This window comes from Megascapheus bottae, unplaced genomic scaffold, assembly GCF_031878675.1.
Source record: "Megascapheus bottae isolate mThoBot1 unplaced genomic scaffold, mThoBot2.hap1 HAP1_SCAFFOLD_204, whole genome shotgun sequence".
NCBI classification, from domain to species: Eukaryota; Metazoa; Chordata; class Mammalia; order Rodentia; family Geomyidae; genus Megascapheus; species Megascapheus bottae.
The window spans coordinates 79,403-104,255 of record NW_028327518.1 but is presented as its reverse complement, the minus strand read 5'-3'; the positions used below and the strand labels follow the sequence as shown (position 1 = coordinate 104,255).

At 38.7% G+C, this 24,853-nt stretch overlaps 1 protein-coding gene across 1 annotated transcript in view; it reads right to left on the bottom strand.

Annotated features, from left to right (window-relative positions):
* The window catches only part of LOC150039708 (uncharacterized), a 28,979-nt gene extending 4,755 nt beyond the window's left edge, over nt 1–24,224 (bottom strand). The window contains exons 1-10 of the mRNA XM_090327642.1: nt 24,109–24,224; nt 22,967–23,017; nt 21,234–21,284; nt 19,942–19,998; nt 15,016–15,069; nt 8,139–8,192; nt 6,023–6,076; nt 5,195–5,245; nt 3,916–3,972; nt 1,066–1,119 (exon numbers count right to left, since the gene is read on the bottom strand). Of these exons, the coding sequence (XP_090183768.1) occupies nt 1,066–1,119; nt 3,916–3,972; nt 5,195–5,245; nt 6,023–6,076; nt 8,139–8,192; nt 15,016–15,069; nt 19,942–19,998; nt 21,234–21,284; nt 22,967–23,017; nt 24,109–24,224 (599 nt within the window). The remainder of the gene's footprint in view (nt 1–1,065; nt 1,120–3,915; nt 3,973–5,194; nt 5,246–6,022; nt 6,077–8,138; nt 8,193–15,015; nt 15,070–19,941; nt 19,999–21,233; nt 21,285–22,966; nt 23,018–24,108) is intronic.
* Between the last annotated feature and the right edge of the window lie 629 nt (nt 24,225–24,853).

Genomic DNA, 24,853 nt, shown 5'->3' with positions numbered 1-24,853 from the left:
CATAATAGGATTGGTACTTCATGAGTTATTCACCTTAAACTACAAAATATATGTGGAAACTAACACACAGACATGCTTTGGCTATTTAGTAATATTTGCCTTTCACATAAAATTCCAACCCTTACTTGATGGTAAAAGACTTCTCATTCACTAAATAAATCACAAATGCTATGAGGGAGCTGTCTTCAGCTGTCACGTCTCCCATGAACATCTGAAAACCTAGGTAAGTCATTCTATTTTAGACAGCCTCCTTCTCACAGCAATGAAATGAGACACATCAAGGATGAACATGGGCATGAACAGATTCGCTGGTCTTTTCATCATCATCATCATCTCTTGAGATAGACATCCAGCACATAATTAGGCAAATTTTTGATTGGGGCCAAAAACGCACCTTATCAGTAAAGCATTTTAGGAAAATACATAACAAATTAAAAAGCCCCTAATGATCAGCCTTTACTCATTCATTGAGAGAGACAGAGACAGAGAGAGAGAGAGAGAGAGAGAGAGAGAGAGAGAGAGAGAGAGAGAGAAAGAGAGAGACAGACAGACAGACAGAGACAGAGAGACAGAGAGAGACAGTGTGTGAGAAAGAGAGAGAGAGAGAGAGAGACAGACAGACAGACAGACAAACAGACACACACACAGACAGACACACAGACAGACACACAGACAGACACACAGACAGACACACAGACCACCACCTTTAACTTGTCTTATCCTCTAACTAGAAACAACGGAGTCACCAGAACGTTTAACCTGCTGAATCTTACAACAAAACAGTAAATTTCTTTTGGCCACCACACTAAATTAGGAACAAGAAGAATTCTTGATATTTCTTCTTGAAAACACCTAAGATTTTAGAAAGTGATCTAGAGATATTACAGCCCAAGAATCTTAGAAAAATAACAAAGGCCCTGCAGTGTCATCAATACCTAAAATAAAGTTCTGTAATCCTAATCACTTTCATTTCAATGACTATCCTTTCATGTGTGACTGTACTTATATACATTTAATTATGCATAGATGCACATAGATGAGAGTATATGTATATTTAGACCTTACTCTTCATTGTTGTTTGTTTCGTCAAGTTTGGTTGTGGTATAAGTTGAGGTGTCCCTATAGAATGAAACCAAATGTCATAGTCAGACTCTCTAATGGTTTTTGTAGACTTGATTACAAATCCCTTCTTTCTTTCTTTAATAACCCATTAACCATTCACAGTGTTTGGTTCGATTTCTATTTCAATATTTTCTGCAGTTTATCTTGCTATTTCCAGTTGAATCCCACCATAGTATGATAGGAAAGAGTACATTGACTTTTCTTATATGCAATTGTTAAGATTTCTGCCAAGAAATCTCTTTGAATAATTACTGTAGAGGAGTATTAGAGAAAGGGAAAGGGGAAAAGAATAATGCTACCTCTAGGCTCTAAATATTATTTCCTTTGGAGAAAGCTTGGGGGTTGCTGGGATGATACATATTCTTGGACTGTTGTGTAGAATATTCTGCAGATATGTGCTGCCTTTGGTTCTTGGCCTCCAGTTGAATCTGGTTTCTTGTGGATTCTTTGGAAAGGATCCAACATGGTTGGAATCCATCTACTCATTTATGTTTAGCACTGTCTGTTGCGCCAAATTGGGTGCATTGAGTCTTAGTAGGATTTTGTTGTTAATAATTGCAGTGCCTTTAGCCAAATGAAATGACTTTCATGTTGTAATACTTTCAAGTTTTCTTTGCCAGATAGGAATACATTTATATTTGCTTCCTTTTGGGTGCCCTTCTTGGAATATCTCTTTCCATCCATTCACAACAAGCCTGTGACTTTCTCTGCTAGGGAGGTGGACTTCCTTCTTTCTCTTTCTTACTGTGTTTATGTGCAGGTACTATTGGGCTTCCTCTTAGGGCCTGGGTGCTCTCCCTTAGCTTTCTCTATTAAGACGGGTACTCTACCACTTGAGCCATACTTCTGGCTTTCAGGAAGTTAACTGGATAAGAATCTCATAGAGTTTCCTACCGATATTACTATTTAGACCTCCACCTCTTTGTTCCAGGAAGGATTCTATCCTTTGGTTGACTGCATTTGTAACATCTTGTGAAGTGCAGCTGACATACTGACTAGAAAAAATTCTCTTCATGACCTGTTCCTCTAGCTGAAGAATATATATTCTATCAGAAGATCATATGCTAATAATCAGATCTCAAGAAGCTGAAAAAATGAAATCAAAAGTATATCTGATATTTTTTCATTCAAGGGGCTTGAACTCTGAGCTTGGGCATTGTCCCTGAGCTCTTCAGCTCAGAGCTACCACTCTACTTCTTGGGCCCCAGCACTGCTTCTGTTTTTTTCTGGTAATTAATGGGAGGTAGGAGTCTCAAGGTCTTTACTGCCAGGGCTGACGCTGAAGCACGATCCACAGTTCTCAGCCTCCTCAGTAGCTAGGATTATAGGCTCTATGTATCTTTTATTTTTATAAAGACAGAGCTACAAATATCCCAAAGACTTTAGGGATTATAATAAGACATGAAAGTAAATTGATAAGTACTTGATCAATCAGAGGTCTGATAAACCAAGAAAGAAAGTAAAAATTACTTCAAGCAAATAGAAAAATAAATGATTCTATTGCAAAACACACTAATTTTCATGTGGTAGCTCAAGTTGATGTTCTAGATGTGTAAGACAGAAGAGTAGTGGTGGAGATTTGGTAGTGTGTGTTCAAGGATTGTGAAATGCCCTTTAGATTGTGCTGGTGTTTTTGCAGGATCTCAATCACAATGGGGACATGAAACATATCTTAATATATTTTTGTTTTGTTCGAATAAAATTAGAAAGATTCCCAAGCATACAATATCGAGATGAGGTAGAAACTTAGTTGATGTCATTTTCTAGCGCTGGAAAATTCTCCCTGAACATCAGAAATCTGTCTCCACATTTCTCTACTTATTAGGAATGTTCAGTATCCTCACATGCAAAGAAACTGAAGTGAGGCTTTTTGCAGAAATTAAACTTTTACATCTGCAAAAGATGATTTTTATCCAAGGTTTAATAACACTAGAAACAAATAAATCTACCTAACCTGGTGGATAACAGCCTCATCTTCTTGCACCCAACTCAATTCAAAGGGACTCAAGAGTTATATCTAATTTCCGCATGCCACTTGCCTTCCACTCCCAGCTCTATTTCCTGCCCCTCAGTTAGGGACAAGGAAGAGCAGTCTAAAAGCAGGACTCCCATTCAGTGTGAATGTGCTTCTTCCTCTTGTGCCCTTCAGACACCTGGGACTACCTTTAGGTTTCAGAAAGGGATTGCCAGGTCCCTGGGCTTCTGGTGAGTAGCTCATAGGCTCTGTGATAATCTCAGGATTCTGGGTGCTATTTCTTGACTTCACAGCACTCCATGAGCCACTGTCTTATGATCTGCTCTATCATTTCTCCTTGGTTTCAAAACATATCATGATTCCATGCGATATGGATAGGTAGTCCTGTGTACTGTGAAAATTCATCATTGTTCAAAATGGTTTATCATTTAGATGATCAAAAACTCAACTCACACTAAATGAAAGTAACTCTAGGATATGGAAACAAGAGCTTTATCTTGTGTGGTTGCTGTTCTTAATGTACTATGTTATTTCTCTTCTCTTTTTTTCCCCTTATGCTTAATCTCATATTGTTACTGTATCTGGCTTTGTAACCTGGCATACAGCATATACGTTTATTTCCTTGTTTGAAATAGAAAAAGGAGTAGAAAAAAAACAAGATGATTGGGAGGGGGAAGGCACATGGGCGCAATAACAGGAGAAGGGGTATCGTTGTGTGAGAAGTAATGCATCTACTATCTGGCAGATGTAACTGTAACCCCTCTATGCATTACCCCAACAATCAAAAATAAAATAAAATTTAAAATTAGTCAACTCACCCCCTCTTGATGTCTTCATCTGAATGAACAACAACTTTGGTTAAGCTGCTGTCCTCACTGTGGATATATTGAAACATACAGAAATTAAGTGGGGCAATGTAGGAAGAAGTGATGCATTTTTCTGACACTTCTTGGTTAGAAAACTATGGCCTTGTGTGTGCTACACAGGTCGTCTGTCAAATGTACTATGTCTCTAGCTCTTCTGTCTCTGCCAAACCTTCATCCAGTACTGAAGTCTCAACTCAGAGCCCTGGCGTTGCTACACCTCTAGTCATGGCCTGGTGAGCCTTCATGCCTAGGCTTGCCTGTTTAATGACACTTTCACTTAGTCTTTCACCAGAACTCGAGATGGATGTGCAAGCCTTTTGTTCACAGATGTGATTCTGTTTTCCAGGGGTGTGGTGGATGTGGGGGGAAGACCACCAGAGGATGGCAAGATGAACCCATCCAGGGTAGAAATTCCTTTCTGTGGTAGGCCATCTCCAATGAATCAGCAAAATGGTGTGCTGCACATGTGTATCAAGAAGCAGACCCTCAGTGATAAGTAAGAAAGGAAAACATTCCTGGAGCCCTGACTTGAAGGGATATCAGAGTACCATCCTTCAGCCACACAGGTATGGACTCTCTCTCTCTAACTCTCTGTCTCGTAGCTCTTTCATTGAAAATGTACATTTATTCATGAACCATGTATTCACAGATGTGAGTAGTAAGGACCTTGTCATAATGTCACCGAGTCATCTGATTATCCAATGTAAATGGTACCCAGACAATGTTTATAGTTACACAAAACTTAGAACCACAGTTTTTAAAAGTTGGCATTAAGTGCACAATGAAAGGTATATGTAAAAATTAAGTTCCAGACCTAGGGAAAGGGAATACCCATCAAAGAATCAGACATAGCCAAAAACTACGGAAAAGATCAAACAAAGTTGTATAGACACTTTGAACTGACACTTGTATTTCTTCACCTGTGAAGAAATTGTTATGGCAGGAAATAAATACATAGAATTGTATGTCATTGCTGTCAGAAAAAAGGAACATAACCAATTGTAGGTTCTCATACACTGGCAATGTGCAGGGTTTGGGGGGTTTTCCTGCACTGCTCCCTAAAATAGCAAAACACTTTGTGCACCTCCTTTCTCATTTACTCATCAAAATGAAAAGGAGTAATATGACAGACAGAAGGTACACTGAAAGTATTTGGAAACTACCCAGAAATGATCAGTCTGTTTCATAACATATATATTTATGTACGTTTTTCTATTGATAGATATCTGACCTTTGCTTGAAGTCTTCTGTCCCAAATTCTGTTGAATCATTTTTATCCAAGCTAGAGAATTAAATTATATACAGTCAAATACCATGTACATTCTTAGTCTTACTCAAGGTAGCAAGTTACCCAAACACTAGTGAATTTGTAGAATTTAAATTTTTCCATACTTAGCTAAATAAACAGAGGAATTCTACTATTACCCAGAAAGGAAATTAATTTCTGTGGAAACTTACATTTTTATCTCTTCAAAAGAAAGCTTTAGTGCACAAGTAAAGAAATTTCCTTTCTTAGTAAACCTAACACAATGTTTATTGGTATCATGTATTTTCATTGTACATACAACTCACTACAGAGGAACTCAATCCTTTATGCAATCTGATTTTCAACTTTCCAAGTCTGCTCTACCCCCTCCGTACTTACATTAACTTGTTGTTTTCTTAACTGCTTCTCACCAAAAGAGAGTCCAAAAGCTGGACTGTCATCAGAACTGAGAGTCCAAATATCACATTTGTGAAGTATGAAAGAGGCCCACCGGCTCTTTTCACCTCAGAAACACTGAGACTACCTCATTTCTCCTGATTGGGATTCTTACCTCCATTGGCTTAGTGCAAGTGGCATGAAGGCCCTGATAATAGGTAAATAAAGATATGCTTGCTACTTTTCACTTCATAGCAGACCATGACCAAGTATGTGCTAACTGACTCTATCATTTTCTTTTAGTTTCAATACAAACAAAATGATTACAGGAGGACACTAAGAAGCTGTCATATAGATTGTGTAATAAATTCACACTACAAATGAATTTATACTCAGATGAGAGATAATACAACTTACCAAATGTTAATGGTTGGGTCACAAACTGCAATTGCAGTTAACGTTGTTTCATCTCTAAAAAATAAAGTAAGACACAAACAATTGATTTGGAACATAGAGAGGAAATCAAACTTTTCTACAAGGCTGGATACTAAAACCATGACTCTGTTCATGTAGGATCATGTTTGCCATTTGAGCTCCAGCTCCAGCTCCAGCTCTTCTGTTCCCTCTAGCTCTTTGCTCTGGTACTCCAGTGTGAACTAAGAGACCAGAACCAAATGAAAAGCAGTATTTTCATTTTACCCAGAAATACAGTTAAATCTGTTCAGGAAATTAAATATGGACCAGTTTCATGCAAAGTAGAAGAATTTTTCCCAGTACCCCTACCACAGTACCTCTTGACATCTTGTATGAATTTCAATAAAATACTCTTCAAGGGAACTCAACCTGAGGTCATAGCTAATATTCTGCTTCCTCTGTTCCTTCTATTCCCTCCTTACTTTCAGTAATCCTAGATGTCTTTACTGACTTACTCTCAGATTGGACCAATTGGTGGCAGGCCAGAAGCAGAGAACTCTTCACTGCTCAGCAGGACAAGGAGAACTCCCTCTCCATACTGGAGTCTCAATCCTTCACTCAATTTGCAAAAAAGACGGAATGGCACAGACAAAATTACACTTCCCTTCTAAATTGTTCCCACAAATACGGTGCTTGTTCTCTGTACAGCTTTGTACACTACTCTGTCTATACTTGGCTATCTGACAACATATGGCTGTCCTCTGTCAATCTATGTATGTTCTGCTCCTCATTATCAACATGAACCATTAAATTATGCACAGTCAAATACTATGGAGGTTTCTAAAGAGACCTTTTTCTTCCCAAATTGCAATAATACCCGGAAAACAAACTCTACATATACTACATATGGAAGGGGGTATTTCCTGTGCTTTCCTAGAAATGAGGCCTCTCTCTCCAATGAAATGATTACCTGTGCTAAATAAAAACTTATGGAAGATTCACAAGGAGTTCTTTTCCTATGACTGTAAAGCACTGTTTACACTGTTTTCGTGGGTTTCCTGATGTTCCGTTTCCCTTGCTATGAAGGAAATTGAGCTGATCATTCATCTACATTTCTGCTTCCTCTCTCCCCTCCTTTCTGGCACTACTGTCCTCTGTCTCTCCAGCCTCTCTAATTCATAAAAGGATTTCTAGTTCATGACTTATTCACCTTAACCTACAGAATATATGTGGAAACAAAAACACAGACATGCTTTGGCTGTTTAGGAATATTTGATTTTCACATTATATTTCAACCCTAACTTGATGATAAAAAACTTCTCATTCACTAAATAAATCACAAATGGTATGAGGGAGGTGTCTTCAGCTGCCACTTCTCCCATGAACAACTGAAATCCTAGGCAAGTCATTCTATATTAGACAGTCTCCTTCCCACAGCAATGAAATAAGACACATGAGGGATGAACATGGGCATGAACAGATTCGCTGGTCTTTTTATCATCATCATCATCATCTCTTGAGATAGACATCCAGCACATAATTAGGCAAATTTTTGTTTGGGGCAGAAAACGCACCTTAGCAGTAAGGCATTTTAGGAAAATATACATCAAATTAAAAATCCCCTAATAATCAGCCTTTTCTCTTTCATGGAGACAAAGAGACAAGGAGAGATAGATACAGAGAGGGAGAGGGAGAGAGAGAGAGAGAGAGAGAGAGAGAGAGAGAGAGAGAGAGAGAGAGAGAGAGAGAGAGAGAGAGCTCGCAACTGTAACTTGTTTTATCCTCTAGTTATCAGAGAGAAGTTTTTAAATTGCTGAGCCTTACAACAAAACACTAAATTGCCTTTGAACGCCACAATAGATTAGGAACAATAACTCTTGACATTTCTTCTTGGAAACACCTAAGATTTTAGAAAGTTATCTACTGATATTACAGCCCAAAAATCTTAGAAAAATATCAAAGGCCCTGCAGTGTCATCAATACCTAAAATAAAGTTCAATAATCCTAATCACTTTCTTTTCAGTGACTATCCTTTTATGTATGACTGTACTTACATACATTTTATTATGCATAGAAGCACATAGATGAGAGTATATATATATATTTATTTAGACCTTACCCTTCATTATTGTTTGTTTCGTCAAGTTTGGTTGTGGTATAGGATGAGGTGTCCCTATAGGATGAAACCAAATGTCATAGTCAGACTCTCTAATGGTTATAATAGACTTGAATACGTATCCATCCTTTCTTTCTTCAATAATCAATTAACCATTCAAAGCGTTTTGTTCCATTTCTATGTATTTCAATATTTTCTGTCTTTTATCTATTGTCTATTTCCAATTGAATTCCATCATAGTATGATAGCAAACAGTAACATTGTCTTTTCTTATATGTGATTGTTAAGAGTTCCTGCCAAGGTTTCTGCCAAGAAACCTCTTTGAATATTTACTGTAGAGGAATATTAGAGGAAGGGAAAGGAAAAAAGAGAATAATGCTGCCTCTATGCCCTAAATATTAATTTCCTTTGTAGAAAGCTTGAGGATTGCTGGGATGATATTTATTCTGAGAATGTTGTGTGGAATATTCTGCAGATATGTGCTGTCTTTGGCTCTTGGCCTTCAGTTGAATCTGGTTTCTTGCGGATTCTTTGGAAAGGATCTAACATGGTTGGGATCCATCTACTCATTTATGTTTAGCACTGTCTGTTGCGCCAAATTGGGTGCATTGAGTCTTAGTAGGATTTTGTTGTTAATAATTGCAGTGCCTTTAGCCAAATGAAATGACTTTCATGTTGTAATACTTTCAAGTTTTCTTTGCCAGATAGGAGTACATTTACATTTGCTTCCTTTTGGGTGCCATATTGGAATATCTCTTTCCATCCATTCACATCAGGCCTGTGACTGTCTCTGATAGGGAGGTGGACTTCCTTCTTTCTCTTTCTTACTGTGTTTATGTGCAGGTACTATTGGGCTTCCTCTTAGGGCCTGGGTGCTCTCCCTTAGCTTTCTCTGTGAAGAAGGTACTCTACCACTTGAGCCATACTTCTGGCTTTCTGGAAGTTAACTGGATAAGAATTCCAGAGTTTCCCACCGATATTACTAATTAGATCTCCACTGCTTCGTCCAGAAAGGATTGTATCACTTGGTTGATATTCAAGGGGCTTGAACTCTGAGCCTGGGCATTGTCCCTGAGCTCTTCAGCTCAGAGCTACCACTCTACTTCTTGAGTCCCAGCACCGCTTCGGGGTTTTTTTGGTTGTTAATGGGAGGTAGGATTCTCTAGGTCTTTAGTGCCAGGGCTGTGTCTGATCCAAGATACACAGTTCTCAGACTCTTCAGTAGCTAGGATACAGGCTCTATGTATCTTTTATTTTTATAAAGACAGAGCTACAACTATCCCAAAGACTTTAGGGATTATAATAAGACATGAAAGTAAATTGATAAGTACTTGATCAATCAGAGGTCTGATAAACCAAGAAAGAAAGTAAAAATTACTTCAAGCAAATAGAAAAATAAATGATTCTATTGCAAAACACACTAATTTTCATGTGGTAGCTCAAGTTGATATTCCAGATGTGTAAGACAGAAGTGTAGTCAACAGTGGGGATTTGGTAGTGTGTGTCCAAGGATTGTGAAATGCCCTTTAGATTGTGCTAGTGTTTTTGCAGTATCTCAATCACAACAGGGACATGAAACATATCTTTTATATGTTTCTGTTTTTCCAAACAAACTTAGAAAGATTCCCAGGCACACAATATCGAGATGATATAGAAACTTAGTTAATGTCTTTTCCTTTGTTGGAAAATTTTCCCTGAACATTAGAAATCTGTCTCCACATTTCCCTAGAAAGGAAATTAATTTCTTGGGAATTTACACTGTTATCTTTTCAAAAGAAAGTTTCTATGCACAAGTAAAGAAATTTTCTTTCTTAAAATTAACAAAATATTTATTGGTATCATGTAGTTTAATTGTACATGCAACTCACTACAGAGAAACTCAATCCTTTATGCAATCTGATTTTCAGCTGTCTAAGTCTGCTCTACTCCCTTCTTATTTTCACTAACTTGGCTCTTTTCTTAACTGCTTATCAACAAAATAGAAGGAACAACAGCCGAGAAATTGGACTCTCATCAGAACTGACAGTGGGCCTGTCTAAGAAACAGATTTCTGGAGAAGGAAAGAGGCCCAACAACTCTTTTCACCTCAGAACCACTGAGACAACCTAATTGTTCCTGACTGGGAGTCGTATCTCTATTAGCTCAGTGCAAGTTGCACGTAGGCACTGATAATAGGTAAATAAGGATATGATTGCTAATTTCACTTCATGGCAGACCATGACCAAGTATGTACTAATTGACTCTATCAATTTCTACTTAGTTTCAGTACAAAAATAACTATTACATGAGGATACAGATAAGCTGTCACATAGATTGTACACTAAACTCACACTACAAATGAATTTACACTCAGATGACAGATAACACAACTTACCAAATGTTGATTCTTGAGTCACAAACTGCAATTGCAGTTAACGTTGTTTCATCTCTAAAAAATAAAATAAAATAAGACACAGAAAACTCATTTGGGACATACTGCAGAAATCAAACTTTTCTACGAGGCTGGGAACTTAAACCATGTCTGTGTTCATGCTAGGATCATGTTTGCCACTTGAGCTGCAGCTCCATCTCCAGCTCTTTTGTTCAATCTAGCACTGTGCTTGAGTACTCTGGTGTGAACTAAGAGACCAGAACCAAATGAAAAGCAGTATTTTCATTTTACCACAGAAATGCAGTTGAATCTCTTCAGGAAATTAAATATGGACCATTTTAATCCAAGGTAGAAGAATTTTTCCCAGTAGCCTAACACTGGACCTAATGCTATCTTGTATGACTTTCAATATGATGTTGTTCAAGGGAACTCAACCCTGAGGTCATACCTAATATTCTGCTTCCTCTGTTCCTTCTATTCCCTCCTTACTTTCAGTAATCCTGGATGTCTTTACTGACTTACTCTCACATTGCACCAATGGGTGGCAGGCCAGAAGCAGAGAACTCTTCACTGCTCACCAGGACAGTGAGAACTCCCTCTCCTTACTGGAGTCTCAGTCCTTCACCCAATTTGCAAAATGATGGAATGGCACAGACAAAATTGCACTTCCCTGACCTTCCAAATGGTTCCCACTAACATGTTCCTTCATCTCGGTACAGCTTTCTACACAAGTCTGACTGTATTTGGGTATCTGACCTCTTATGGCTGTCCTCTGTAGATCTCTGAGTGTTCTGCTCTTCATTACCAACATGAACCATTAAGTTGTGCGCAGTCAAATACTCTGGAAATTCCTAAAACTACTTTTTCTCTCCAAACAGCTATAACTAGCTGATTACTAACTCTAAATACTCTTTATATGCTAGGGGTTATTTCCTGTGTTTTCCTAGAAATGAGGCCTCTCTCTCCAATGAAATGTGATACACAAAGATTTATGCAAGGTGTAAAAGGAGTTTTTTTCACATGACCCTAAACCACTTTTTGCAGTGATTTTGTGGGTTTCCTTATGTTCCATATCCCTTGCTATGAAGAAAATGGAGCTGATCAACCATCTACATTTCTGCTTCCTCTCTCCCCTTCTTGCTAGCACTACTGTCCTCTGTCTGTTCAGCCTCTCTGATTCATAAAAGGATTTGTAGTTCATGAGTTATTTACCTTAATCTACAGAATATATGTGCAAACAAACACACAGACATGCTTTGGGTATTACATTTCACATAAAATTCCAACCATCACTTGATGGTAAAAGACTTCTCATCCACTAAAAATATCACAAATGGTATGAGGGAGCTGTCTTCAGCTGTCTGTTTTCCCCAGAACATGTGAAATCCTAGGCAAGTCATTCTATTTTAGCCAGCCTCCTTCCCACAGCAATGAAATGAGACATATCAGGGATGATCATGGGCATGAAAAGATTCTCTGGTCTTTTCATCATCATCTCTTGAGATACACATCCAGCACATAATTAGGCAAATTTTTGTTTGGGGCTGAAAACACACCTTAACAGTAAGGCATTTCTGGAAAATACACATCAAATTTAAAAACCCCTAGTGTCCAACCTTTTCTCAGTCATTGAGACATAGAGAGAGACAGGGAGAGACACACAGAGACACAGAGAATAGACAGAGAGAGAGAAACAGAGACAGACAGACAGACAAAACCCCTGTAACTTGCTTTATCCTCTAGCTAGACAAAATGGAGTCACCAGAGAGAAATTTCTTAACCTGCTGAGTCTTACAGCATAACACTGAATTGGTTTTGGCCACTACAATAGATTAGGAACAAGAAGAATTCATGGTATTTCTTCTTGGAAATACCTAAGATTTTAGAAAGGTCTCTACTGATACTAGAGCCCAAGGATCTTAGAAAAATATCAAAGGCTCTGCAGTGTCATCAATACTTAAAATTAAATTCTCTAATCTCTATCACTTTCTTTTCTGTAACTATCCATTCACGTGTGTCTGGACTTACCAACATGCAAATATGCATAGATACACATAGGTGAGAGTGTATGTATATTTAGACCCTACCCTTCGTTTTTGTTTCTTTCAGGAAGTTCAGTTGTAGTATCAGATGACAGTTCTTCATTTTGGGGCAAAATCTCTTACCTCTCATACATTTCCCACAGAGTTTCCTTCACTGCTTAGGTTTGACAGCAGACTATAGTATTCCTACCTATGTCTCACAGCTGGGATCTCATGCCTATACCATATTGCTCTGCTACTTCTTGTTTAACATGTTGACATCTGTTTGTGTATGCACACATTTCTTGCCTTCATTCTGACATTAGGAATACGCATAGATATGTATATATGTAAATATCATCAGATCATTGAGAGCCTTCATGGATATTAACTCACATTTCCATCCTAGATGACACATTATGTCCTACAGCCAATTTTCAGGATAGAAGTGTATTGGAATACATAGGCAGGCATGACACATAACTTTAGCATACATGTTCAGTCAAAGAACAATCTACTTTATACAAATGATCAATTTTCACTACTCATAGCAAATTGCTACCTCATAGGATACCATACATAATGACAGATAAAATCAGAATATAGATGAAACTAGGTCATCATTTTGATTATAATAAAAATGATATATTAACATTTACTGATTGTATAATTATCCTTCACTTAACAATAGATTGTTAATATTACCACAGACCCCACAAAAGCATTTATTTCAAGCTGAAATAAATATGTTCTTTGATGATAATCAAGTATTTTAATCATATCTTTACTGACACTAAGTCAACTGACTGCCAGTCATACAGGGTACAATTTTAGGCTAATACACAAAGAAGAAGAGAATCAATCCTTCTCTGGGTTGGCAGCCACCAAATAACAAAGAAGCAATGAAACAAGGACATATGACAGAAATAAATGAGAATGGGAGCAATATGTCTCTTCTGTTCAATCAGAAACTTAGGGGAATATGCATTATTGTATCCAATGAAAGTGCCAATGGTAGTAGAGTAAGTTTGAAAACCCCTGCCCCAATGATATGCTGGCTGCTGAATACACATTTTTAAGAGTGAGGATGGAAAGGAAGAGTGTATGTCTAGAAAAAATCAAATGAAAGTAATAACAAGCAGTTCTTGATACGTAAAAAAAACCCAGACTACAGCAATCACTGGAAAAAAGAGGTCAAGAAGAGCAGGAAATTATGGCAAATACATCAAATAAACAACCAGGAATAGTTATTGTAAAGATAGAGGTATATAGTGCAGGAAAATGCTTTTCTATAAAACCAACATCATGAGATCTACAAGGAGACATATACTTGAAGAGTATATTACATGCATTCATATCCATTGCTAGAAAGGAAGGATCATTCAGACAAAAATGTCAATCACAAAACATCAAAGTTTACCACATTTCAAATTTGTCTAGAAGACACTTCAAAACATCTCATTTTCTAACTGAAGAATATACATTCTACCAGAAAATCACATGTTAAGCTAATAACCAGGTTAGAAGAAACTGAAACAAAAATTGGATATACCAATGTATCTTATTTTTACAAAGCAATAGAGATACAAAAAGATAGAGGACAAAACAACGCATGAAAGTTAAGTGATAGACACTTGAATGATCGGGGGACTGATAAACCAAGAAAGAAATTTAAAGTGTCTTGAAGCAAATGAAAACAAAGTGATGATATTGAAAAACATACTAACTTTAATGTGACAGCTCAACATGATAGTCAAGAAGTGTGAGGTAGAATAGTAGTCACAGGGTGGGGAGTTTTGGAGGTGGGTACAGAGTCAGTGGTGTATTAGCACAGAAGGAGTCACACCTAATGTTTTACAGAGCCAGTAGGAGCTTGTTGGAAAGTTACTGAATGCTTCCCCTTTTTGTCACACTGGAGTGTGATGACAGGGCATTCTGTTTGCCTGCTAGGCAAACACTCGACCACCTGAGTAATGGCCTAAGTCATTTGATGCTGTAGATGTCTTTCCAGGAAGGTCTTCCTTCTGTCTAGGTCCGGAAGTGGCCTCAGATCATCACCTGGTTATCTGTGCTCCTGGGAGAAGGGAATACAGCTGTGAGCTCCTAGGACAGGCTCACTGCTTGAGATAAGGGTCTCAATAACTTGTTTTCCATGCTGGCTTCTACATAGGATCACCTCCAATTTCCACATACCACACAGTCAGTGTGACAGGCAGACCCTTCCTGATGCATATTTCTTTCATTTTCCTAGCAGCACTGGTGATCCAACACAGAATCTTTCACTTTCTGAACTGCACTGCATCACACATGTCACCACTCCTTTCATGCTGTTTGTATTTCTTCAAATACAAGGGCTCAGCTCCAGCCTTATGAATGTGGATACTTATGTGTCCATGTGTCTGTACATACATTCATATAAAATATGTGCATAAACTTCTACATATACATTTGTCTAGCACTCTATTATATGGCTTGGATTATAGCTTACCTTTCAGTCACACTGTCATCATCATGTGCTGAACAAAATTCAAATGCAGATGTGCTATAGGAACAAAAAATACATATAGTCAGATATCACATGAATAATTAAACTTCATATTCTGGGTCAAATTATTTTGCAAGTCACAAAACAGTGGACTATGCTTCTTCCCTATAACTGAGATTTTCTTCTCACACTTGATTTCAAATCAGCACAACATTACAGTTTAAGATTATCAAAGAAATATACTTGGTGATAAAATATTAACAATAAGCATTCTGAAGTAATTGTCTATCTAGCTCACTGGGTCAGAAAAGAAGACAGGTGCAAGGTCATCTCCAAAGGTAAAGAGAACACATTACTCAATGAGTCACCAAGACACTAGGCCACAACTTCCTAAGGAGAAGGCAGTGTAGTCATCTAGCCATGATCTTCATCACATGTAATCAAAACCTCCAGTTTTCCCAAGTAACTGAAGACAGAGGAGAGAAAATAACCATGGAGTCATTACTTGTGCTGAACGATACTGCAATATCCTCCATTCACAGGTTGGGATAATCTTCAGAGTATGTGGTGCCAAGAATGAACATTATTACCATATCAATCCAGTCACTTTGAGACTTGGCAACAACCTTTCCACATAAAGAAGAGAGAGTAGTTTGGGAAGGGACGTATTTGGTCTGGGACAATTCCATACAAGAAAGCCATATCCATACAACAAAACTTTTATGCTCATTGTTTGCAACTAAGTAAAAGCAGTGCTGTTAGCTTCTAATGGCCCTGTTTTCTCATTCCAAATTTCTTCTTTTCTCACAGCTAAGTTCCAGATTCTCCACGTCTCATACCAATTTCTTATATCCACCATTAAAAATATTTACATTGTTATAAAACAATACAAAGTGTGGTATGAGGGTGAGTGTCTTTTCAGTTTGTTAGAGATTAGGATTAGAACAAGCTGGCAGAGGGGCACAGCTAGACCCAGGGGCATTGTAAACACTAGCTTCACATAATGACAGGACTGTATAATATAAGGGATACTTACATGACCTTGATCTTTCATACAAATAGTTCTGCTGCTCCCTAGCCTCTACATCTGTTTCTTTCTGCAATCTACTACAGACCTGTGGGGACTTGTAGCTAGTGGTTTAGAAGAAACGCTGCTTGCCACCTGTGCTTCAGCATGTACACTCTCAGTGATGCAAGCAGTCCAGAATCAGAGGGTGCCTGGTCCTCCCGCCTGGAGTAGGAGATGCCGGATACTTCTGGCGAGTGGGGCCTGTCTCAGGACACCATTGGCTGATGGTCGCATTCAGGGAGGTCCCTATTTGATGACATGACAACCACCGCTTGATCTGTATTTAGCCATCGCGTTTTCTAAAATAAACTTAGATCTGCACTGAGAGTCTGGTGTCCAGACTCTGTGTTCCTGGGATTATTCGTGGGCTCTGTCACCATCTTACTCCCTCCTAGAAGTCTGAGAAAGACCCCAAAAACTGGTGCCCAGACGTGGGGCACAACTAGCAGGTAAGTGGACCTCTATAAACAATTATGTGGAAAGGGATCTTGGAGGGCAGGCACCTTCACTTTTCTGATGGAAAGCTTGAGCAATTTTATGAAATTGTTCTGTCTCTCTCCCTGTGAGGGATTGGAGGTAGGATTCGGGATGAGTCCATGTGGAAAAGTGTACTCCGGCAGGTCAGAAAGGGGAGCACATTGGTGATTTGCTTCATTTCTTCCCCATCGTGGTCGCTATTCTGAGTTGCCTCCAGGGTTCAGTCACCTTAGCTCCAGCGCCAGTCGGGAGACCAGCACCCCCCTGGAAGAAGGCTGCCAGCCACAGCCAGCTGACCTGAATTCTGCCTCCACCTTTGCGACCTCACCAGTATGACCTAGGACACCAACCTATCCAGAAAAACCACCCTGGATGACTGCTCTGCTGGCTGTGGATGCCACAGACTCTGCCTCCACACTCTCCTCAAAGCTACCTCATCCTATGTCTACCCTGGCATGGGACCGTGATATGATTATGAACAATACAATCAGAGGAACTGCAACCCTATTGTCTTCCCTCAAAGCATGCTGGGGAGTACATGGGGGCTGTGTCTCCCGTTAACGCCAGTCCCATCTTAAACCCACCTAGCCCTAGTTCTCTCTAGCCCACCACACTCATTTCCACAGCAGCAGGACCCATGTTTGCTTTAGCTAAGTTGGTTGAGTTTATCCAGGCTTGCCTGCATGCCATCTAGCTAATATCTTTGCACAAGGTTTGGGCCCCATCCTACATCCCGTTATGAGTGTCCACAAATAAAGAAAAAGGGGAAACTGTGGGGACTCCTAGCTAGTGATGTAGGAGCTCCGCTGCTTGCCACCTGTGCTTCAGCATGTACACACTCAGTGACCCAAGCAGTCCAGAGCCAGAGGGCACCTGGCCCCTCCCACCAGAAATAGGAGTTCCCGGGTACTCCTAGCAAGTGGGTCGTGTCTCAGGACACCATTGGCTGAAGGTCATACACAGGGAGGTCCCCATTTGCTGATGTGGTGGCCACCACTCGATCTGTATTTAGCGAACTGCACCGAGTCTGGAGTCTGGTCTCCAGAGTCTGTGTTCCTGGAATTATTTGTGGGCTCCGTCGCCATCTTACCCCCCTCCTAGATGTCCAAGAAGGACTCCAACACAGACCCATAGCTAATATACTTCATATTTTCTGAAGGAATATGTTATTAATGTGAGCAATGTAGATGAAGCATATTGCTAATGACCTGTTCTTCCCTCACCCAGTTTCATCTGAAGAAAGATGTCATCCCCTGACACATCAGTGACAAGCATGACAGTTAAAATGACACTGCAATTCCAAACCCTCAAGAGGGTCGTTTTACAAATTTGAACGTCTTCTTCCTTTCTCCTCTTGTTTCATCCTGCCCACTTCCAGTCATGTGCTCTACACACTTAGCTATCATTAACTCATGTGTTTTGTGTGTTCACTCCTTATAAATATCTCTGCATATGTATACATGCACACTTGTGATAACATACATTTGATCACATATCAGATCTGATATATAAATTCTTAAATTAAATATTGTATAAAAATGATTCTGAAGCTTATAGCTACAGGAACCTTACGCCCAAGTAAATCAATTTCTTGGAAGTTTGTATATGACTTTACAGTTTACTGAGTTTTATAAATTTATGATGCATTAAACAAATATTGCATATAGGAAAGTGTTTACTTCCTCTGCCTTTCTTCTCAGATGCAAAAAGGATACAGCATTTGGTGATGGTTTCTGTTACCTCCCGATTCAGTTTGTTCTCCTAGTCTACATCTCTTATATACTATTTAAGTTCTTGATTCCAGTGTCTGTCACTAACACTGAAAGTTCACCATTATAAGAGACTTCACGCTGTAACCCAAGGGCCATAAACTAGAGACCTGCAGCTGGGCCTCTGAACAATGTACACTGGGATTGAGGTGTCTGCTATCAATATGGACCAAAGTACATAGATACTGTTATTAAATATAACTTTGGAAAAGCCAATCACTGCATTTCTTTGATGAGTCTGGTAATAACTTACCTTGAATGTTCATCTATATCGTCCGAATTCATATCTAACATCTTTAACTAGAAATGAGTTTTCCTGTGATAGTGAACTGAACATTAAACTTCTGCAAAGGAAAAGCTGATGGATTCATATTGAAGGACCTATCATCTTAATACCAATGCATAGTCCCCCTTTTTAAGTACAATTACACTCTAGAGGGACACATCTTCATTGCAACCAAGAAATTCCTGATTAAGTCCCTAGACTAACTTCTTACATCCATCCATATCCACCAGAATAAACATGAAACACGTATAAATGTGAGGCGGGTTCCATCAACAGTGATGATGAGTGGGTACTTGTAGAACCAGCTTCACCTGCTGTTGAAGGTTCCTCTACGCCCTGCCAACTGCAGCCTGTTTCTGGCTCTTTCCAAATTCTTTGTTTCTTGCTCTTTCAGGATTCTTTTGTCCTTCACCCAATCTGAAAAATCTCATACCAAAGCATTTTGAATGAAATGTTCTTTTAGATTGTGTGGGTGTTTTTACAGTGTCTTAAACACATCAGGGACATGAAACATTGCTTTCCTGACATGTTTCTCTTTTATCCAGATAAGTTTCTGTTTTATCCAAAGAAACAAAGTTAGAAAGACTCCTGTACACACTGTGTTCAGATCAGATAGAAACTAGGTTAATGGTGTTCTCTAGTGCTGGAAACCTCCATGAACATCACAATTCTCAGTCTCCCCATTTGTCTACCTGGATAGGTATGTTCAGTATCTATACATGCTAGGAAACTCAATTGGAGGCGTCTTAGAGAAATTAAACTCTTCTACTTGCAAAAGGTAAGACTTTTCCCTAAAAGTTAAGAATACTATGACCCAATAAATCTACCTGATCTGATGGAGAATAACCTCTTCTGGTTTCAGTTCAACTAATTTCAATGGAAATCAAGACTTAGATATCTAAATATCAGCATTCTAGGTGTCCTCTATTCCCTGGTGACTTTCCTGCCTCTAAGATAGGGACAAGGAACAGAAGTCTAGAAGCAGAGCTACCATTGATTGTGGTTGCAGGCATCTATAGAAGGAAGGATATAGTCTTCCTTTATGGGCCATATAGACCGCTGGGATTACTTTTTTGTTTCAGAAAGGGATTCCCAGCTGCCTGGGCTCATGTGACTAGCTGACAGGCACTGTGGTGATCTAAGGATTTGAGATGCTAGTACTTGACTTCATAGCACCCCATGAGTCAGTGTATTTTGATCTACTCTATCATTTTCTAATAAGTTTCAAACCAGATCATGATTACCTGCAGATATGGACAGGCAGTCCTGTGTAGTCTGAAGACACATTATCCTCCAGAATGATATATTACTAAAAAAAATCAACTCACCAATTACTGTTGTCTTCATTAGAATGAAAAACAACCGTTGTTAAGTCGTTGTCTTCACTGTGGACATATTAAACATATACAAAAATCAGGTTGCACCATGTTGGAAAAAAATCACACATTTTTTTCTGACACTACTAGGTGTAGAAATTATGGCCTTGAGTATGCCACACAAGTATCTGCCAATGGAGCTGTATCTCTAGCTTTTCTGTCCCTAACACCCCTTATTTCCAGTACTCAGGTCTCAACTCAGAGCACTATCTGTGATACTCTCTGTTCATGGTATGGTGAATCTTTGTGCCTAGGCTTGCTTGATCAATGATCTTTCCACTTGGGCTTTCACCAGAATGTACGATGGATGTGCATGCTTTTGGTTCATATGTATAATTATATCTACACAGGTGACAAAGATCAGAGGATAGCAATATGAAAACATCCAGGGTAGAAATTTATTTTTGTAATTGTCCATCTCCAAGGATCCAGTAAAATGTTGCACTGTATGTGTGGTTCCAGAAGCAGAGCCTCAGGTATAAGCAAGAAAGCAGAATATTCCTGAAGCCCTGACTAGAAGCCATAGTATCAGAGTACCCCCATCCCACATGCTGGTGGACCCAATCTGTCTCCAAACTCTTTTATTTGAAATGTGAATTTTTTCATGATCCCTGTATTCACATGTGAGCAGTAAGAAGTAAAATAAAATCATAATGCCATGGATTCATCTCTTTCACCAGTATAAATGCTGTCTATAAAGTGTTCATAGTGTCACCAACCTTAGAACCACAGTGTTTAAAATGTGGCATAAAGTGGACAATGAAAATATTATGCATAAATTAAGTTTTGGATCTAGAGAAAGAGCACACCCATCCGAGAACTGGGCATAACCAGCAAAAATATGGGAAAGAGTTGTACAAGAGGTTATTTACCCCTTTCACAACGAAACAAACTTGTAGTCTCTTTGGTATGACATTTTGTTTCTTCACCTTGAAAAAATTCATTTGGTCAGAACAAATGCATGGAATTGTGTGTCACTGCTGTAACACCAAAGGAACAAATCTAATTCTAGTAGGATCTAATATATCAGCAAGGTGTGGATTGTCTAGGAATTTTGCTTCACTGCTTACTAAAATAGCAAAACACTTTTGTAAGACTTGTTTCTCATTTATTCAACAACCATGGAAAAGGAGTAATTTTACAGAAAAAGCTGCACTGAGAACATTTTGAAAATAATTCCCAGAAACACTCTGTTTAACAACCATGTATATTTACATATCTTTATCTACATATAGATATCTGACCTTTTTATCAATTCTTCGGTCCCAACTTCTGTTGGATCTTTTCCATTCGTGCTAGAGGATTAAACGATAGAATCAAATGCCATGTGAACTCATGGTCTTAGTTTTTTATTCAAATTGGCTACAGTTTACCTAACACAAATAAATTCATAGGAATAGAAATAATACATAACTTAGCAAAATGAACAAAGGTATTTCCATTTTTCCCTGGAAAGGAAAATTAATTTCTTTTGTAAAAGAAAACTTTTATGCATGATTAAAGTCATTTTCTTTCCTAGTAAACTTAGCACTATGCTATTGATATTATGCAGTTTAATGCTAATTGGAACTCACTTCAGAGGAACTCAGTGCTTTAGAACTTCTAATTTTCTGCATTCTAAGTCTGCTCTACTCCCTCTGTCCTTTCATTTATTTGGTTGTTTTTTTAACTGCCTCTCACAAATGGACAAGGAACGGTACCCTAAGAAGAAGGATTCTCATCCGTTCTGATAGTGGGTATCAGAATTCTGGAGAATGAAAAAGATCTGTTGTTCTTTTCATTGAGAATCCATTAAGACCATTTTCACTGTTTCTAACTGGGATTCTTACCACTGTTGGCTCTGTGAAAGTTGCATGCAGGCACTGATATGTAAATAAGGATTTGGTTGCTAGGTTTCACTTCAAAGCAGACCATGATCAAGTGTGTGTTCATTTATGCTATCATTCTCTATTTCAATACACACAAGGATTACATGAGAACTCTCTGAGAAGCTGCCATATTGATTGGACATTGTACTTACATTGAAATCAGTTTAATTTTCAGATGATAGACAACTCACCAAATGTCAATGTTTGAGTCACAAACCACAGTGGCTGGAAACGTCGTGACATCACTAGTAATGAAATAAAATTAGAAACAGATAATTGATTTGGACCATGTAGAGGAACTCAAACATGTTTTATACAAGCTGGATATCGAAATCATGGCCTTGCTCATGCTAGGAAAATGTTCTGCCACTTGAGCTACATCTACATCTCCAGCTCTTGTGTTCCCTCGAGTGATTTTCTCTGGTACTGCAGTGCAAAACTGAGAGGCATGTTATTAAATGAAAAGCAGTATTCCATTTTGCCATAGAAATGGAATTGTATCTCTTGGGGATATTAAATATGGACCTCAGAAAATTAAAGGTTTCATCCAAGATGGAAGAATTTTTCTCAGTACATCTACCACAATGCCTAATTCCATCTTGTGTAACTTTCAATGCAAATCAAAGGAACTCAACCCTGAATTCCCTAATTTTCTGCTTCCTCCATTCCTTCAATAATCTGGGATATCTTTACTGATTTCAATTCTCAGATAGGAACAATGGACAGTAGGCCAGAAGCAGGAATTCCATCAATATAATGGTGGGCTTTTCAGTATCACCATTCTGGAGAATGCAGGGTCAATCCACACTCAATAAGAACTTTAATACTAGGCTCTACACACCATTTCACCACGGGGTTAGTTCTGAGTAGGATTGTCACCTCTGTTGGCTAATAGAAAGCAACATACAAGCACTGACATTATGAAAAATTTGGTTGCTTCCTAGACTACAGAGCAACCAATCCACCAGTGTTTTTTGACCAACGCAATCATCCTCTATTTGTGTCAATATTCAAAATGACTTCATAAAGATATTCCTAGGCTGTCTGTATAATCTGTATTGTCCTCAGACTCCAAAACGGTTGTACACTGAGATGTCAAATCAACTCACCAAACATTTGCGCTCAGTTCAGATATGAGGACCTCTAATGTGTGGTGCTCACTATAACAAAATACAAAACATAGAGACAATTAAGTGGGACACTGCGAGAAGAAACAATGCATTTCCCTAAAAGGTTGGGGGTTTAAACTATGGTTTGTGCTAGATATGCATTTGAGTTGTGTATCTAACTGTTCTATAGCTTCAATCCCTGTCTCTGAAACTGCAGCTTAAAGTTTGGGCCCAGTGCTGAATGAAGCTTCTGAGGACAGAAGATTGCTTTTGTCTATGCTGACTCAATCATCCCTTGCTGGCTGTGCTCTCAGGATGATCTGGCATGGGTAGATGAACCACTGTCAGACCTCTGTGATCTACTGGATCATGTACTGAGAGAACTGAAGACAGATGACAAAAACAAAGTCACTAAGGAAAAGAATGTGTCTGAAAGGCTAATTCAGTTCAGCAGCAAAATGCTGATGAGGAATGTACAGATCAAGAGTGGAAGCAACACCCATGGCACAAGAACAAAAGGAGCACAAGGCCAAATACCACAGCAACTTCACAGGAACACACACACACACACACACACACACACACACACACACACACACAATTGGTAATTTCCTTGATGAAGAATGTGATCTTGTGAGAAAACCCAGCAACTGTTCATTTCAACAATTACAATCATGTCTTGATGCCAAGACTTTAAGGCTTTACCCAAATAAATGACGTCTGTGCACTATTCATGGAGTCAGAAACCTTCGATTCACATTTATGAAAAAGGTTGCATTAACTTTACAGAAGAACATGGCATCTGCCAAATAGGATAGAAATCTAAAGGAGGAGTGGATGGGCCAAACAATTGTCCAAACCAAAAGGGAGACTTTGTGGAGACATTCCCTTCTACTGTCTCGAACAAGAGACAAATGTTCACAGCCACTTTCAGACCTATAATCCCCAGTCGTGGGAGGTAAATTGTTAGTGCACAAGTTCTTCCTTTGTGATCCTTTGTTACTGCAGTCCTAGAAAATGTGTACAAACCCTTCGATCTGTGTCTCATGCCTAGGTGGTCTGATCAGAGTTTTCTAAGAGTTCCCTTCACTGCTCACAAGGACTGGGAGAATTCTCTTTCTTCTGGAGTCTGAGTCCTTCACCCAATTTTCAGAAGGATGGAATGGCACAGACAAAATCGCACTGCCGTGACACTCCAATAGTTCTCCACATTCTTTGTGCTCAGTCTCTGAACATCTTTGTACACATGTATATCCATATTCTGGTATCAGTTATTTTATGCTGACCTCTCTAGATATATGTGTGATCTGCTTTGAATCATTAAATTATACACAGTAAAACACTGGAAATTCGTAAAACTATTTTTCACCCAAATTTGGTACAATTCATCAAAAACAATCACAAAATATACTATTTTTGGAAGGGGGAATTTCCTAGAAATGAGGTTCTTGGTCCAAAGAAATGTTGACCTCTGATAAAGAAATCTTTTATAAAATGATTGACAAAGAATTCTTTCCTTATGGACATATATTGTGGATTTGTGTCTTTCCTTATTTTCCATTTCACTTGCTATGCAGGAAATCAACCTGATATACCATCTACACTGCTGCTTCTATGACTCCCTCAGTTCCCACTTGCTGGTGCTACTGTTGGCTGTCTTTCTAGCCTCCTTGATTGATAGAAAGATCTGTAGGCTCCCATCCAATGTGATAGTATGCCTTTCAAGGTAACAGAGGAGTGGAGTATGAAGAAGTGATTCAGGTTCCATTAGTGTTTTTTTTATGTGAAATCTGTTTCCAATACATTCAATTGGTGTGAGTTTTATACATGAACTGTGACCATCTTCATTTCCCTTTATAGATCCTACTACTTGACTTTCAAAGAAAA